The sequence below is a fragment of the Galeopterus variegatus genome, unplaced genomic scaffold, assembly GCF_000696425.1.
Source record: "Galeopterus variegatus unplaced genomic scaffold, G_variegatus-3.0.2 Scaffold1744, whole genome shotgun sequence".
Lineage (NCBI taxonomy): Eukaryota > Metazoa > Chordata > Mammalia > Dermoptera > Cynocephalidae > Galeopterus > Galeopterus variegatus.
In genome coordinates this window covers 107,771-126,748 of record NW_007727855.1, presented here as the reverse complement: position 1 = coordinate 126,748, position 18,978 = coordinate 107,771, and the positions used below count along the sequence as shown (strand labels likewise).

Genomic DNA, 18,978 nt, shown 5'->3' with positions numbered 1-18,978 from the left:
TCATTAAGGCTCCCTGCTGAAGCTCTTCAAGATGAACTTTTCATACCAGACTGGGCCAGTTCACAAGAACCCACACGTCTGGCCAGAATTATTTTGGAAACTGTCTCTGTGTCCCCCTCACAATCAAGAGAACAGCACCCACGGTTCATGGCCAGAAAATGCCTGAGATTCATCCATCCATGTGTTTATTCTTCTCAGGTTATCACTTCAAAGAGTCCGATCCGATGAAAATAACATGGTATCTCCCCTTTTATTGGTGAGAGGTTTTTTCCTTCCATGGGTTCAAGATTCAAGTCATTTCAGGATTCTTCACACATTGTTAATTAAAACAAGAGAAAGAGATAGAATACAATCTGTTTAAAACATCTTCATTTAACTCTACATTCTGTAAAATGGATCCACTCCCAAATAAACAGTTGTTTGGAGTTATTAGCTCACAGTCTGAAAACTGAACTGTATTTTCTAAAGGTGTTTGTGTAACTCTGGGAAGAACCTAATGTGTTACATTATGTGTATCTGTTTTTAGATACTGTTAGAAGTTGCGTAGCAAAGTTGTTCTTCACCTGCTCCCTGAAGGGTCATTACTGCCTATACAGTAAGTCCAGTTTTATTCTCATCAGCCAAGAACCTCAGCCATGGATCCAGATCATGTTTCTATTCCAGCAGGTATGTATGATTCATGTTCATCAGGCTCCTTGATGAGCTGGTGGGGTATGGATTTATAATCATTTTTATTTAATTATGAATTCTTTGGTCAGAGTTGATAAATAGATAATGGCAATACATAAACATTTCATTAATGATTTTTAACATGGATTTTCTATATTTTTAGACAGTTTCCTTATAAAAGACCCTCGATTCTTAATCAGTAGGTCAAAGCTATTCATATCTTCAATATCCTTAGCTTTTAAAAAGAAGACAAAAAGGGAAAATACTTTCTTTTAAATAACGACAACAAAATGAGCTTATTTGGGGAGAGCTCTCCTTATGTAGAGCTAGACTTTATTTCTCTAGAGTCTTCCAATCTCCTATTACTTTTAGTGTCAATGTTCCTTTTTGACTTTGTTAAGATACTGAAATGTCACTTTTATCTAAAAAAACATATATACATAGGTACAATTACATAAAGAGAAACTTTCAACTTAACAATGAAGAATTTGATGCAAAGATATTAGCATCAAATGGGATTCTTATTTGGAAATACGAGTACTTATCTTAGATGCATTAAACTCACATGAAAATAAAATATAGATTATAAAATGTTAGTAATGGGAGAGATCTTAGCATCTTTACAAATAAGAAAACTGAAGGGCAGAACTCAGACCAGCTGGCCCCTGTTCTGGTGAGCTTTTCATTATTGCACATTCTTAGATGCATTAAACTCACATGAAAATAAAATATAGATTATAAAATGTTAGTAATGGGAGGGATCTTAGCATCTTTACAAATAAGAAAACTGAAGGGCAGAACTCAGACCAGCTGGCCCCTGTTCTGGTGAGCTTTTCATTATTGCACATGTGTTGAAAAATAAAATGGGGGGATAAAGACAGGAGAAGGAAGGGCAGAGGCAGAAAAAACAGAATGCAAATGTTGTAATATGACTGAAAATTACCCAAGTGATAAGATCATTTATTTACTTCTGTTAGTAAAATATCTCTGTGATAGCTCCTACAAACGTCACCAACCAGATAGTTGTATTTCTTTATAAAGTCAAGTCAGACTTATTGGGAAAAAATAAGTTTTAATGCTGAATACATCATAATCATAAAGTTGAACCAGAGTAATTAAGAAAAGAGACAGGTTGGGCATGCCTTAGAAATATCATTTTTTCCTATAGTAAGTCTTCTTAAGAACACTTAATAACATCTCAGAGAACAAGTCATATTTCGATGTGAACCAAATTGAATGGGAATGTTAAAAATAGCATCGAGTTTCTTCCTTTTTTAAAAATAAGAACTTTATTTTTCTTCTACTTATATTTTTCAAATAGTTTTCATCAGTGATTTTGTATTTGGTTTCATCTTTGGCTTTGTTCTTAACAGTTGTAAGTTTTCTGAGAACAAACCAAGAAAACATGTTTTTTTCCCCTCTTCAGTCTTACTTTGACTTAGTTTGATTCTTTGTCTTTCTCTTTAAGCAAAATCACCAAAAAGGATCTGTTTTATGCTATGTTTGTTCTATGTTCATTTTACTATAGTGGTTTCTTTCTTTTTCCATACCTTTCATATTGTGTGATCTTCTGGGTGAATTCTGGCTTTGGGGTAAATAAAAATCAAACTTTGACCTGGTAATTACAACCCAGCACTAGTTTTGTGTACTGGACCACACTCTCTCTTTTCTGTCAACTTGACACATTCATGGAGTTCTCAAATTCGCAGATTCCAGTCTAAATGCGCCTCTTTAAGTTGATGATTTATTAAATAAGGTTCTGCTCTTCTTCAAATGAAAAACTGTGTGCTTTATAAGTTTCTGATAGTAATTGGGAAATTCCCAGGTGGGTCCACATTATGTGTTGCATAATTAATCTATCTGTTACTGGCTCTTAAACTTTTTAAAACTGTGGATCACTTGCTTAAAGTTTAATATCCTCCACTTTTTCCCACTCAGTACTAGAAACAGCTCATTTTGATGATATTAATGAGATTTTTCTGAAAAAATGTTTATTAATTCTCATTAACTAAATAGAAGTTTCATATACAAAGACCACCTAGAGATAAGTCAATGCTTGGACATTTGTTGACATAGAAAATCTGATTTTATAAGCCAACCTCATTATTTTTTCATACATTATACATAAAGGATAATATATATGGTATTATATGTGTATAAATGGCCTTTTATACTTTTTGATGTTCTATGTGTTTTTATAAAATTGTTCTCTTGAATTGAAAGGCTTCTTCCATTTATAGGTATAACATCAGAACACATAAATAATTATTAGACACATTATTGATTACTAAATATACAAACACAAGTTTAAATTTTCCTTTGAGAAATTGATTTTTATCAGCTTGAGTGAAATATATGTAAATGTGATTTTCTTACTTTAACCACTTTATTGCCCAGCATTTAGAGAAATTATCTTAAAGCCTTAAGAATATTCATCCATTATACATTTCAGGATTTAAAGTATTTTTATTTCCCCCACACATCCACTCACACTGTTCATATTTGAGTAATTGCATAATGAACTCTTGTGATTGAATTTTTGTTCTTCACGATCTACTCTGTATAAATAGACTCGATTTTGTACTTTAGTTTTTATCATACACCCTAATTCCCCAATCTTTGATAAAATAAACATTTAAATTTACATTAACCACTTTCCAATGAAGTAACATTCTTGGGAGGTCATCAAGATAAACACTATTTTACAAAGGTTAGACATATTTATGGAGATCGATATCAACTGCCTTGAAAATCCTGTTAAATAATTTTAATTTTCTGTTTAAAAAATGAAAGCCCTGATACATATCATATGTTTTATCTTCAAGATAAATCTTCATTCTTTCATTTAAATTAAAATCATGGTAAAGTTCAAATGAAGTTGAAATAGCGCCTTGAAATCAGCCAAACAATATTGTTGGGTCAAGAGACACAGGGTCATGTTTTCCTCTCTGTCGCCCTTCCAGAGCCTGTTTCCAGAGCCCCTGTCAGCTCAGAGCCGTTCTGTGCAATTCCTCAGCTCTCTGTGGGACAAGACCCAGGCAGGGGGTGTGCACAGCTTTGAAACGGCCATGATGGAGTCCATGTTTCCACAGCAGAAGGTAAATGCTTCCTTCCTCAGACATGTTATTTAAACCAAGATTTAAGATTGCCTTGAAAATCGTTGCCTTTCTCTTAACAGTTCAAGTTTTTCCTTCTTTCCTTCTGTTATCATTATCAAAAAACACTTATTAAGTAATGGTTTTCATGTGGTGCCATACTGGACTCAGGACAAAGTGGTAGCAGTAGACGAGGTACTGCCCTTTGGGGCCCACAGACTGACACAATACAGCCCACTCAGAGCCACACAAAAACTGCATGCTCAGTATGGAGTAGAAAACGTTTTGAAAAGGAAGATGGTAGACTCGAAGACTGAAAAGGAAAGAGCAACAGAGATCGGCTCCAAGTTCTTGGTGCTTTCATGTCTTCCCTGCATGCCTCCTCTCACTCCCTTGTCCTGTGCAGTCACCACAGAGCTCTGCGGAGGCAGGCAAGCATGACGTGAGATGCAGAGCACTTCTGGAGTGTGGAAACTGGGCCTCACTCTCAGGACGCAGTTGACTGGGACCTCTTGAGTGGGCAGCTGAACTGGGAAAATAGAGGGTGGAACTAGTCCCATGCACTGGACAGAGTGAAACCAGCAGTGGAGATTCACTGACATGCTCAGACTCTCCTGTGAGAAAACTCACAGGCCTGGGTGTAGCAGGGAATGATTAGAGGAAGCCTGACTGGAGAAAGAATGGCTACTTAGGAGGATGATATTGTCATCAGGTAGGAAATGAAGGTGCTATGGTTTGAATGTATGTGTACCTCCAAAATTCACATTTGGAGCTTAACCCCCAATGTGATAGTATTAAGAGGTGGGGCATTTAGGAGGTGAGTCATGAGAGAAACTTCAGAACTGTGAGAAATAAATTTCTATTATTTATATATTACCCAGGCTCAGGTATTTTGTTATAACAGCTCAAATGGACTGAAACAGAAGGCCTGAACTAAAGTTGGAAGTTGTAGGAAGAGGATGGTTTGGAGAGGTATTAAGAAAGTCAAATCGACAGGATTTGGTACCTATTAAGGAAAATGGAAGAATCAAGGATGACTCCAGGTGCACTGTTCAGCCAAATGGATGACAATACCACCCTGAAAAAGACCACAAAAGAAGTTAACAGACGGGAAGAAGATAAAGCATTCTTGTTTTCACACTTTGCATCCAAGCTGTTTGTGTGGATATCAGGCAGTGATGGTGGTTGAAATGCCAGTCTGGACCTCAGAAAGAAAACCATGACCAGATATATGGACTTAGGAGTCACACGGAAACACTTGATGTTATGGCAGTAGACTGGATCACTCAAGGGGAATATATGTATTGAGAGCAGAGAATGGTTATTGATCTCTTCTAGTAAATATTACCAGCTTCTCTCTATAAGTCCTTTCCATACTCAGAGATTCTGATTATTGCCTTCAAGAAAGTCAAATAGTAAGCATTGGATGCTCACTGGGCAATCCAGAGGTTCTCAGAGTATTTGACCATAGCCTCTGTCTTTGTTTTACTATTAAAAAGGGGACCAAACATGCCAATATTAAAGAAATTCAAAGTATAAACAAGTAGCAAATTAACTAATTGAAAACTGCTATGATGTGAAACTAATTCAATCCCTCTTTAGTGCTGAAGAGTTGTAACAGGATGAGAAATTGGTGTGATTAATCAGAATTTTATTTATATTAAAGACACTACAGATACGTCCAACTCTTGCATCACTGTTCTTGGCTTTGGTTTAAGAATTTAACATGCAGTATTAAAAATAAAGGAAATGCCACAATTGCATCAGTGTGAAGTAAAATGGAATTCTTTGCACATTTCATTCAAAATTTCAACTGTTGAATCATGTTTAAAGACAATGCCTCAAATTCTCATAAATTTTTCATTGTAAATTATATTTTAACTAGAGGCAACTAGTAAATTAAAATTTGGCAGGCTGCTTCAAGCCCTAAGAGATTTAAAAAAAAACTTGGCAAAATAGTTTTGTGCATGCTCATAAGTATTATTCATATTTCTTCTATTTTATACCAATAAATATTTCTCTAGAGAAAAATTAACTGTAAGCTAAAATTTTTTGAAATTTTCAAAGTTTTATAATTTCACTTATTCATGAGTAATAGAAAATATAATGTAATTACATGGCATAATTATCTGCCCAGGTATTTCTCAATCGAATTGATTTTCTCCTACTTTTTACGAAGTGTTCTGCCCGCTGAATTCAAAATAACTGTGAGAATCGTACAAAGCCTGCTTAGTTTTTACAATATGTGCCAATATATACATAGACTAGTGACTCGTATGTGATGAACATGTGTGTATCTGCTGCTGTAATGAAGCTTTACTGCAGCCTAGTGGATTCAGGCACACAAGGAAGAAGGAACTCCTGATAAAATGCCTGAGTATCTAGAATATAACATTATGGAAGGCTTGTTATTGTGGTAGCTTTATAATAGAATCATGGAATTTCAGAGCTGAAATTATCATTAAGTTATCTATTAAATTGCAAAATGTGTGAAGGAAGGGATTTTGCTATGTTAACCATTGTATTGCCAGGGTCACACAGTGCTTTGCCCATGGTAGGCTCTCAATAAATAGGTATCAATTGAATAGATAAATGAATCCTGTTATTTTCCAGGTGTTAAAATTGGAAGCAAAGGGACCTGTTGAAGGTCAGTGGCAGAGCTAGAGCCAGGGAGCACACTAGGGTGATATCAGGGCTGTCACCAGTACATCTGGTGCTTCTCTCCTCTGGGCACAGGAGAGGATCACATGACCCTGCCTATTGAAGTAAGGTTTGGCCATGTAACTTGCTAATTTATCCAATGAAATATGAGAGGGGATATGTGTCACTGTGAGTGGAAGCTTTTAAAAGCCAGTGTGTGATTCCCTGTGTTCCTTCTCTTCCTCTGCCGTGGTGATTGCAGAAATAAATGTTGATATTGAGATGGAAACGGCCTGGAATTATGAGCCACCACATGGAGGACTACTGCCCTGGAGAGCCACCAGTCCCACCACATACTTTGTATGAGAAAGAAACAATCTTTTGTCTTGTAAAACACTGAAGTTTATGTAGATTTTTGTTGCTTTTGTCCAATATCAGAAGGCTATAAGCCTGAGGAGTGATTTCTGGGTTCTCAATTCTACTCCATTGGTCTGAATGTCTATTTTTATATCAGTACCATGCTATTTTGGTTACAATAGCTTTGTAGTATAATTTGAAGTCAGGTGGTGTTATGCCTGGAACCAACCTAAATGTCTATCAATGGATGATTGGGTAAGGAAACTGTGGTATATATATACCATGGAATACTACTCTGACATAAAAAAGAATGAAATACTCCCATATGCAACAACATGGATGAACCTGGAGAAACTTATGTTGAGTGAAATAAGCACAAAGGGATAAATACCACATGTGCTCATTCATATGTGGGAGCTAAGAGAGAAAGGAAGGAAGGAAGGAAAGAAAGACCATAGTAGCACTGTCATCTTACAGAGGGAGGGAACATTCCTAGGGCTACAAAGCAGAGTCAGGGGGAGAGGGGAGGGGGACAGAGGTTGGGAGATATTTGGGTGGGGACGTGGGGTGCAAAAGTAATTTCTGGTAATGGGTATGCCCCCAGAATGAATCTGACCCTCACATCATGGGCACGAGGGGTGCCACTTAGCTTTGTATCTCATGAATATTCTTAATAATAATAAATAAAAAACTGAAGTTTATGGCAACATAACCTACCTTTCTTTATTTACACAGAGTAGATAAGCATGTCAGCTCTGACATCAGTTTACTTGGATATAAAATCTGGCTCTGCCACTTACCAGTTCTGCAGTCTTTGTCTCTGTGCCCCAGTTTTTATCTGTACAATGCAGATATTAGCACCTACCTCATAGAGCTGTTTTGAGGATTGAATGAGGTAATATATACAGAACTCGCAAGACAGTGGCTGCACATTGTGATCTCTCATAAATGCTGGCTAATATTCTGAGTTCTAACCAGTATTTCTCTCTTTTGAACCTCTCTCTTTCTCTCAAAAATAACACAAATTCAAATCCATCTTAGATGCACTAAGAGAAGTCCATAATAGAGGCAGAAAAATGAACCTGAAGAATCATCTCTCAAGTTATTGTATTTTTCTAGTTTGATCAGACCAACATTATCAGAAAACATTCTCCAAATATCAAACATGGATTTTCATTATAAAATTTGGAAACTATATATCAATCTCACACAGAAGTTGAAGTGTGAAAATCCTTATATAATGTGATATTTTTTAAGGTACAAAAATATAAGAATAGTTTAATATTGGTACAATTTAATATCAGTTCAATAGCTCAAATAAGAAAAAATGATCACCTTTAGATAGTTAAATGGCATTTGATAAAATCCATCAGACATTTTGTATAAAAATTTTATTAATGTCTGTTTCTCTAATTAGACTAGTTTTCCAAGAGAACATGTGCTTGTCATTGTACACCCAGCACCCAGAGCATCAGCTAGCCTATAACAGGAACTCAGTGATAGGTGGTGACTGAATAAAATGAATAAGCACTATTACTAACTAGCAGTGGAAAGATGCTTTCTTAATATGATAAATATTTGTCTTATAGCAACAGAAAAATTATGCTTAGTGGTGAACTACCAAAGATGTTTTTATTAAATACTCAGATAAAATCAGAATATTCACCATAACCTCTGTTTTTTAGTGTTGTTCAAAAGTATGAGCCTGGTTAGCTCAGTTGGTTAGAGCACAGCCTTGTAATACCAAGGTCAAGGGTTCAGATTCCCCTACTGACCAGCCACCAAAAATATATATATATGCACCAGAGAACTTCAAAAGTAAGAGCTAACATGAGACTACAATCTCCATTAGAGCAAGGTTCTTGTCTGTCTTGTTCATTATAGAACACTGGATATCTGAAGAGCATGCCTGGCTCACAGTAGGCATTAAAAATAATAACAACAACATTTTGAATAAATCTAACACAAGACAGACATAAGGAGTATACTATTTGAAATACAGAGATAAAAATCAACATTCAGATAATATGAGAATAAAAAGAAAAACTATTGGAAATAATATTAATAATGACAATAATTAACTTTTACTGGGTATTTAGAATGTGCCAATGTATTAGTCCTTTTCTGTGGCTTATAACAAAATACTTGAAACTGGGTGACTTACAAAGAAAACAAAATTTATTGCTTACAGTTTCAGAGGCTGGAAAGTCCAAAGTCCAGGGAACACTTATGGTGAGGGCCTTCTTTGGGGACACAGGGTCTCATGGTGAGAATGATGGGGCAGAAAGAGCTAGTCCCTCATGCACTCTCCTTTTAAGGCTTCAAAACCATGCCCATGACCACCATTTTTAATCCATTCACTAGGCCTGGTCCTCCGGAACTAATCACCTCTTCAAGGCCCCACCTTTCAATTAGTGTAATAGGATTTCCCACCCTCTTAACAGTCACAGTGGGATCAAGCTACTAATACATAAAACTTGGGGGACACAATCCATATCAGCCAGTCACTGTCCTGTGCACTTAATATCAATTATTTCACATAATCCCAACATCAGAACTATGAGATAGATGGCATTATTATTCCCATTTTACAAATGAGTAAACTAAGTAGAAAAGAGATTAATTTTCTCAAAGCCACAGAGCGAAGGAGAGAAATAAGACTTCAGTAAACATAGTAACATACCACGTTCCTGACTGGAAATAATGAATATTACAGAGATGTTAATACTTCCTAAGTTAATTAACAGTTTAACTGAGTCAACCTAGCAGGATGATTTTTGATACCTTATGATTCTAGCAGGATGATTTTTGATACTTTATGAAGTGATGGTAAAATATAACCAGAAAGATAAACAGGTGAGACCAGTTTGAAAATTTTCGAGGCGGGGGAAAAAAAATTAAAGAGAACTTCCCTAAATGTTAAAACATACTATAAAACTGTTATTATTAAATCACTTAATTTTTATAGGAAAAATTAACATACAGATAAATGGAACAGACTATTGAGTCCAGAAATGAACACAGATATATACATAGAATTGGTTAATGCATATATTTAATTGTTTAACTACATATAAAACAAGTTAAGTCCTTTTTTAAAAACATACCAAAAAAAAAAAAAAAGAGAGAGAACAGACATCAAAACCCTAGAACTAACTTTAAACAGATAGAAAAAATTTAAAGTCATTTGCTGTAATTAGAAATCAAACAAGCATGCCTCCTATCATCCACACATTTAACATTTTACTGGAGGTCTTACCCAAAGACAAGAAAATCATATAAGAGCTATAAGGATTGAAAGAAAAAAATCAAAGAGAGAAGGAGAGAGAGATATAGAAAGAGAGAGAAAAAGAGAGAAAGAGAGAAATTATTTATAGATGATAAGATTATTTGTATAGAACATTCAAGTTCTAGTTCAAGGCTAGCCTTTACAACTTATAAGGAAGATCTATGAAGTTATCTGATATAAGAGCAACATATAAAATCAATAATATATGTGAGTAATAACTGATTAGAAAATTCAGTAAAAAGATACTATTTATAATAGCAATAAAGCCTATAAGTACTTAGGAATAAATATAAGATGTGAAACTCTTTAGTAAAGAAAAATTTTTAAATACTAATAAAATGATTTTTTAAAAGATTTGAATTAATGGAAAGATATGCCCTTCTTATGGGTAGGAACAGTCATTATCACACAAAGGGAAATTTTCTCCCAAATTAAAGTATAAATAGAATTTCATTTCCAATCATAACAGCAACAGAATTTCTTCATGGAGTTTGACAAGCTGATCCTAAATTTAGAATAGACAAAACAATTCTAAGAAAGAACATAGAGGAGGAAATTTTTCTACTAGTAAAAGAAAACTTATTCTAAAACTATAAGATGAGGTGTGAATACTGCTGCAGGGATAAATCAATGGTAAAGAATAAAGTGTCCAGAGATAGTCTCAAGCATATACCAAATTTTGATAGAAAGGGGGATTTCAAATCAGTGAAGAGAAAATTAAATGTTTTTAAAATAGTGTGAGGACATGTGACTTTCCAGACTAAAAAGATAAAATTAGATCCCTCCTAGACACTGAATAAATTAACTCCACTTAAATTAAAAGCCTAAAGGTAATCAGTGAAATCTTACAACAATTAGAATAAAATATCAAAAGTTGTCTTTCTGACCTCAGGATAAGAAAGGATTTAAGACATAAGTGAGTAGAAATCATAAAGGAAATATAAATAAATAGAACTATGTAAAATATTTTAATTTCCATATGACAAAACACAACACTATAACAAAGTTAAAATACAAGCACAAAACTGGGAGAAAGCATTAGAAATATGTATAATGGACACAAAAATCTCCTACAAGTCAGCAGAGACAGACAACCCAAGACAAAAATGGGCAAAGAACATGAACAAAAAATCCACTGAACAGAAAACTCAAATGGCCAAAACACATAAGACAAGATGTTTAGTAAAAATCATTGAAGTAATCAATTTAAATTTTTTTAAAGGTTATGCCATTTTACAATGATCAGACTAGCAAAAATTAAAAATTGTGGCAATACAAGTCTTGACAAAGATGTGAAAAAATGGAAATGTTCATACACCACTGATGGGAATAAAACAGGCATAACTACTTAGAAAAAAATACTTAAGAAAAAATACATATATAATTATTAATTAGACTCATGATTTATAGCTAGCTAGCAGTCAAGGTGGACAGTATAGCTGTCCAGAAGTCTTAATTCCATTTAAAACTTATCAGAAAAATGCTTATGCACGAGGAGGTGCATAAGCAAAACTGTTCTGTCCTACACAAGGCTTAAGACAAATTTTCATTTACAACCTTCTTTAAAGAAAAGTCTGGCAATAGCTGGTTATATTATAAATTCATATACCCTATTATCTTGCAATTCCTTTTCTAGGTGAAACTCTCACATACCTGCATCAGGAAACATGTACAGAGATATTAACTGCAGCATTGTTTGAAGGGAAAAAATCAAGAGCAATACAAATGTCCATCAATAGAGGAATGGAGAAAATTGTTGTGGTATAGTCATGCTGTAGTCAGTGAAAGTCAATTAATTAGACCTATATGTGATAACGTTGGATAAATCTTGAAAATATAATATTGAGTTTTAATAAGCAAGTTAAATATGATTAGTATGATAGCTTGTACGAATGTTTAAAACACATCAAGCAGTGTTATGCATTACTTATGAGTACATATACTTGTGATAATAATATGCTATATTTAGAAGCATTCCAAATTCATGATAAGAATACACCATATTTAGAAGCATAGCAAATTCAAATTCATGGGGCTGCTTTTGGATAAGGAGGAAGTGGGGAAAGGAGGGATGAAAATGTTACTGGGGAAGGAAATTAAGGCGATCTCAATTTCATCTGTAATTTTATTTTTAAATATTCAGAAGCAAAATATTAGCATTTGTTAAGTTTGGCTGGCAGGTACATGGGTGTTTGTTACATTATCCTTGCACATGCTTTTTTTTGTCTTTGTTTCTTTCTTTTTAAATTTAATTTAATTAAACCTAGAAGTAATGTCAAAGAGTAGAGGATTGATAGATTTGCCTACATAAAAATATAGTTTATAAAAAGCAAAACATGTTATACACAATAATTTAAAATGAAAATATTTGTAACAAGCATGAAAGACAAGGTTTAATATCCTTAAGATCATATAAGTTTATGCAAATCAATGATCAATTGCCAAGAACATGAGCAAATACTCAAAGGAGACTCTGTCCAGAAAGTGTTTAGCATCAATAGTAGTCAAAGTAGTCACAGAATAACAAGTTACCCTTTTAAACCTATTTTTTAAAACACAGTAATCATTGCTGGTAGAGTAAGAGAGTGTAGACACTCACACATTTCTAGTTAGAGTGTAAATTATTTCAACATTTCTAAAAAGCAATTTAGCAATGCAGGTCAAGAGTCTTAAAAATATTCATATCCTGTAACATAGTGATTCCATTTCTAGGAATCTGTTCTAAAGAAATAATCTGAAATGTGTACAAAACCTAAGACACACACACGCACACACAAAAATATTGTGGAGTGATTTGTAAATAGCCTAAGTATCTAAAAATGAGAGAATAAAATTATTATACATTCGTACAAAAGAATATTAAGAAACCATGAAAAGTCATGTTTACTAGAAATGTTTAATGACCTGAAATATACTTATGGTACATACCATATTTCTGGATACAAAGTTATTTATATAAAGAATATTATTTGGAAGATTTCCCATTGTAACAACCAAAGGAAATACAACATGTTAACGACAGTTAGCTCTGGTTGATGGGATTAGCACTTTCTAAATTTTCTCTAAGTATGCATTTCTTTAAAATATCAAGAAAAAAATTACTTTAGGCAAATGTGCAGTTTACTTAAAAAAATTCAATCCAAGATAATCAATTTCCAGTATAAAACAAGGATTTTAGAAGGAGAATGGAAAACTAGTTGATTTGTTGAAGAAATAAGAAGGACCTCCACAGAGCAACTAGAGATTACTATTAATAATTCCATTCCAGTACATGTGCTGCCCAGCCTTTCAGAGGCAGTGGCACTCTGATTATCAGAGGACCAGATAGTTGACCACGTTGATCGGGGAATTGCTAAAAGGCTAGAATTTGAGAGAAAAAAACATTTTTATTGACACACGTGTTCCAGTTCCCAAAGCATGGGGAAATTCCATATGCCATAAAAATGAGCTCTCAAAACTATGCCCATTATGGAAACAAAAAATAATAATAAATTAAATTTACTGCCAAAATAAAATGTGCCCCATCTGGCTAACATTTGGAGATTTGTTTTCAGTCCACATCACTGCAAACATACTTGACAGTTCCCAGGGTGACTGGCTGTAGTGTCAAAGCATGAATAAAACTGAAGTGGAACAAAAGCAGACCTTCTGATGCTCCCAAAGGCTTAGATCTAGTGTTTCGAATTAAGGTGTTAATGTGCTTGAATAAATAAATGCATAAGTAAGCAAATAAGGGGTGGGCTTATATATGTAGTATGTAATGATCCAAAGTCTAGTGAGAAATTGAAGTCTGCAAGTGTGATGTAAACGACATGTGTTGTGGAAGGTCAGCCTCCAGGGAGAGTGGTGTGACTCAGTGTTTGAGAGAGGTTAGCTATGTTGAACTCCCTTCCAGAGCACGCTAGATGGGAGTGGGGTTTGTGGTTTCAGAAGTCTAGATGGGGGTGGGGGCTTCTAGGCTTTGTGGCTATGAGCTCAGAACCAGGAAAATCTGGCAGTAAGTATCTAAGTAGTAGTAAAGGTGAGGTAAAGATTTTTAAAGGTGTGAATAAGAGTCTATCCAAAAAAAGCCAGGCCAAGGGGTTGTTAATCCAGTGACCAGAGGGTAAACTAAATGAAGACTGCAAGTCATGATTAGGAACTGGAGGCAAGAGGTTTGGGTGGCAGACTGAGGGTGGAATGTGGACCCAGATGCAAATGTTTGGGATGCTTCTTGCTCAGGGAGAGAGCTGGTTGGGAGGTGGTGGACATCAAAATACAGACTTCGAGTGTATTTAAAAAAGAGGGAAACGGTTCCATGTAGGAAGAATGGCATGAGCAAGAACATGGAGGAGACAAAAAAAAAAAAAAGAATCACAGTGAAATCTCGGTAAATGTAACTCCAAATTCACTCATTCTGCCAAAAATATATTTTTGCAAATGCCTGCGCTATGCCAAGCCCTGTGCAGAAACTGGACATAAACTATCATGGTCCCTGCCCTCATGGTGACAAGCAAAATACTGGTAAACAAATACACAGTTTCACACTGAAAGATACTGTAAAAAAATAAAATGCCTGGAGAAAGTGAGCATTTGTTGGATGTCAGGGAAGGCTTCTCTGAGCAGATGTCATGAGTTTCCCTGGTAAAGAGAACCATTTGCACAAAGGCTTTGAGACCAAAACACAAAAACAACAAAAAAGCAAGAATAAGGAAAAGGAAAAACCTTGGTGTATTAGAGTATTCTCCTCCAAGTTTAAGTCACACATCCCATCAGAAAAAAAATTTTGAGCAAGAACCTTCAATATGTGCATACTCATTTACTTATAAACTGTTTACATGCATTATTTCACACACTTGTTTTTTCATTATGAAACATATTCAAAAAATAGAAACTTTAAAGGGTGAGGTAAAAAGTAAATAAAAGTGAAGGTTCTAATATTTTCATCTTCCTGTCTCCCAGTCACCCAGGAGTGAGTCACACTCCCCTTCCTCAGCACTGGAAGTGAAAGGACCAGGGGAGAGCCAGTGAACAAAGGGAGAATGAAGGCTGGAGAGTTAGTCACTCCTGGCCTTGCAGATCATGGCAAGGAGCATAGCTTTCACTGCAGTCTATGGGAAACCACTGAAGAATTTGTTCAGCAGACATTACCTAGTGTCTTGGTCAGTTGGGGCTGCTATAACAAAATACCATAGACCGAGTGACTTACAAACATCAGACATTTCTTTCTCATAGTTCTGGGGGCTGGAAAATAATCAAGGCAGATTCAGTGTCTGGTGAGGGGCTGCTTTCTAGCTCATGCGTGGTGCCTTCCTGCTGTGTTCACACATGGTGGAAGGGGCAAGGGGCCACTCTTGGTCCTGTTTTATAAGGGTACTAATTCCATCAATGAGGGCTCCATCCCCAAGAGCTGATCTCCTCCCAAAGACCCCACCTTCCAACAACATCACCTTGGGTGTTAGGATTTCAACATATGAACTTGGAGGGGAGGGGTGTATAGGCTTCAGTCCATTGCACACTCAGTCTGCTGTGTGAAGACTAAATCAGAGAGGGACAGAAATAGAGTTAGGATGATCACAGAATAGACTATTGCTGATCCAGGTGGGAGAAGAGAGTAGCTTGAATTTGGATGGTACTCATAGAGATAGAAATAAATGACATATTCAATATAAATTTTGGAGATAAAGTAACATAACTAGCTAATGGATGGGGTATAAGGGTGAAGGAAAGTGATGAATCAAGGCTGATGGCAAGTTTCTTCCATGGTGGTATCATTTATTAAGGTGGGTAAAACTGGGAGGAATTAGCTTTGGGAATGGGCAAGAAGGAAGGGGGCTGGGAAGCAAGATCTTTGGACATCTTAATTGTCAAATGCCTGTGAGATGTCCCAGTGAAATTGTGCTGTAGGCAGTTGGGTATTCAAATATAAAATGATTTAGGCCAGAAATATAGATGAAGGCATCATCAGCATACAGATGATGAAAACCATAGGAAGGTTAAAGCAATCGAAGAAGAGAGTATAGAGAGGAGAAGGGCCCAGTTCAGGACTGAGTCCAGAAGTTGGCCAAGAGACAAGAGAAATTCAGAAAGTGTAGAGGTCACAGATACTAAGAGCATCCAAGGAGAGAGAAAGGAATTGTATGGGATTCGACAGCCAGATCAAGATAAGTGTCCATCCAAGTGGACAACTTGGAAAGAATATTAACAGTTTTAAGGGCAAGGACCAGAAAGGAGTAGGTAGGGGAACAAGAAGGACAGAATGAGGAAGGAAACGCAACATATGTAGAGAGCTGTACTGAGAAGTTTGGTGCTGAATGGGTTGGTAAGTGGAGGGGTCATGGAGATGGTTTAAAGTGAAAGCCCCCAGAACATGTTTGTAAATTGTTAGGGTGATACAATAAAGAGGATGAGATCAATGAGGCAGATGAGAGAAAAGGTGATCGCATACAGCTCCAGGTCAACTAGTAGATTTCATGGTGGAGAGATGAGTGAATGCTTTCATGGCTTTTCAACTCTTTCAGTGAAAGAAATGAGAACATCAGCTGAAAGTGGGGTAGGGAATGGAGGGGTGGAATGTGGGAGATTTGAGGACAGAGAAGGTCTGACATGAAGAGTCTGAGAGAAAGGAACCATGAACTTCCTAGAGAAATACTGCAGGGCTGTCAGGCAATGAAGAGCAACCATTTGAAGTCTGAGATTATGGATTTGACGTAAAATGGAGATCTGATTTTCTCCAGCCATGACCAGCTGTTCAGAGGCTGAGATGGAGTTGATCCAGGCTTGGATTTTTGTCTTTTGGTTGAGTAGTTTGGGAAGATGGAAGGTAAAGATGTAAACCAAAAAAGAAAATTTTAAATGCTGAAAAGGAAGCATCTATACATAGGAAAAGCAATTGGGGAAGGAGAAAGATGGTCTTTAGAGCCCAGGAAAGAAAAAAAAAAGTTATTCTAAGTGAAGAAGATGCTGGATCTGTGCTGAGTTTCTCTACACAAGAACCTTCTTCTCCTCCTATCCCCAAAACAGACTCTACTACACCCTTTGAAACAACAGCACAGGAGCATCCATCACACAGCTGGCCACAGTGAAGGAGGATAGATAACAACAGCAAGATGAGGTCAGCTGATCACGGCCATGTTTATACCATGCTCCGTGGATATGGCTTGCAATGCTGGGTAACACTGGGAAAGGTTTAGCTGAAGCACAAGATGAATTATTATCACAGTTTCTGTAATATCACTGCACTCACTCCTCCACTGTAGCCACGTAGTAGTCAGCTGGGATTTATGTGATTAACACAGGAGAGATTCGAAGGTAAAGAGTACTTGAGAGACATAGCATGACCCTTAGAGACATTGACAAGCATGACTTTTATTGATGACTTAAGGCCACGGAGTTGGAAAGTTCAGCCAAATTCTAAACTTTGCCTCCCTAAATATTATCTCTACCTTAATTTGAATTCATTGTTTTCCCTTGACAGCTATACATCAGGGCCCCCCATTTAAACAAGTCTGTACACACAACCCATTATATTAAGTGATTGCACATGATTTTATAAACACATTGAACTTAAGTGACAGTTCTATTCACCATTAGAAATCAGATTTGTTTCCACTGTTATACATTGGTCTGTTGTATTATAGTCCTTGTTTTTGAATCCTCTTATCCCTTTTAGAAAATTACTAGCCTTACACGTGGCTAACTATATACACTACTATTCATACCTTCTTAATCACTGTCCACATATACTGTACTTATGCTGTACATATGCTTTTTAAAAAATTTTCAGTTGGCATAGAAATGTTTTCTCAATTTAGTTGAAATCCCGGTTTATCACCTGTACTGTATTTCCTTCATGTTTCACAAGCCAGACTGTCCTATAATGAAGCATGTCAATTTTATTACTGTCATGAACATTCCTTCACAGTCAGCCAGATGTTCTGCATCAGTCAAGGAAATTTTTAAAAAAATCTTTAGAAATAGTTAACGAAATAACTTTATTCCTGGGGGAACAGAGGTATGCAGTCCCTCTGAAATGTCTGTTCTAATCCAACCGTGCTTTGGATTCTTTTTTTAAATAATCAGTGTGGGAGTAAAATGTTTTTGTTTTTCCCTTGCTGTTATTGTGGATATTGCATGAATGCCTACAAACATTGGGCACTAAACTATTGGAATAAACAGCACCTCTCTTGGTGCAGCGTGAAAGAGTGGTAGCTAGAAGCTCAGGATTGGCTCTCTATCTTCCCTCCACCACTTACTTACCAGCTCTTTTATTTAACTCCTCTTTGCTCCATCTTTACCTGCAAAGTGCAGAAAATAACCATACCCACTTCACAAGGATGTTATGACTTAAAAAACATAATACATGTAAAATCTTTGAAACAGTCACTGGCATATAGTAAGAGCTCAATAAATGGTAGCTAGTATATTTTATTGTCCTTCCTCTTCAATACTCCTCCAAACAAAATGAATGGCCACCTCAGCCATGTTCCCATAAGCTTTCATACCTATGTCAATAAAGTAGTCAATGTACTGCAGAATAGTTTGATTTTAATGTCTTTGTGCCTCCCATAGGCTGTGGGATCAGGGTCTTCCTATTCATGTCTGTATCCTCGAGCACCGACCTTGGCCTGAGGCACAGCAATACTCAGTAAATGTTTTGTGACTATATATTCTCAGTCATGACAAAAGCTCCATCTTTTGAGAACGAATTTTATTTTCACAAATAGCCCCAAATTTATCTGAGCCCAGGTGTATTATAAAAAGAGGTGGATCAAACCGAATAATAGTTTTTCCAGGTAAAAGCTGGATTTCACTAAAGTAAGGAAACCTGTTTTCTTGTGTGGCTCACGAATACACTCTAAAAACAATTTCAAAAGAGACTTCTAGAAAGGTTTTGAGCAGAAGCTATGTCACTAAAATGTGAGTAGTCATCCAACTTTAGCACTCATT

At 36.0% G+C, this 18,978-nt stretch overlaps 1 protein-coding gene across 1 annotated transcript in view; it reads left to right on the top strand.

Moving 5' to 3' along the window:
- VEPH1 (ventricular zone expressed PH domain-containing 1) overlaps positions 1 to 18,978 on the top strand; it is a 283,060-nt gene that overhangs the window by 227,448 nt on the left and 36,634 nt on the right. Inside the window, exons 10-11 of the mRNA XM_008578689.1 lie at positions 527 to 666; positions 3,633 to 3,767. Of these exons, the coding sequence (XP_008576911.1) occupies positions 527 to 666; positions 3,633 to 3,767 (275 nt within the window). The remainder of the gene's footprint in view (positions 1 to 526; positions 667 to 3,632; positions 3,768 to 18,978) is intronic.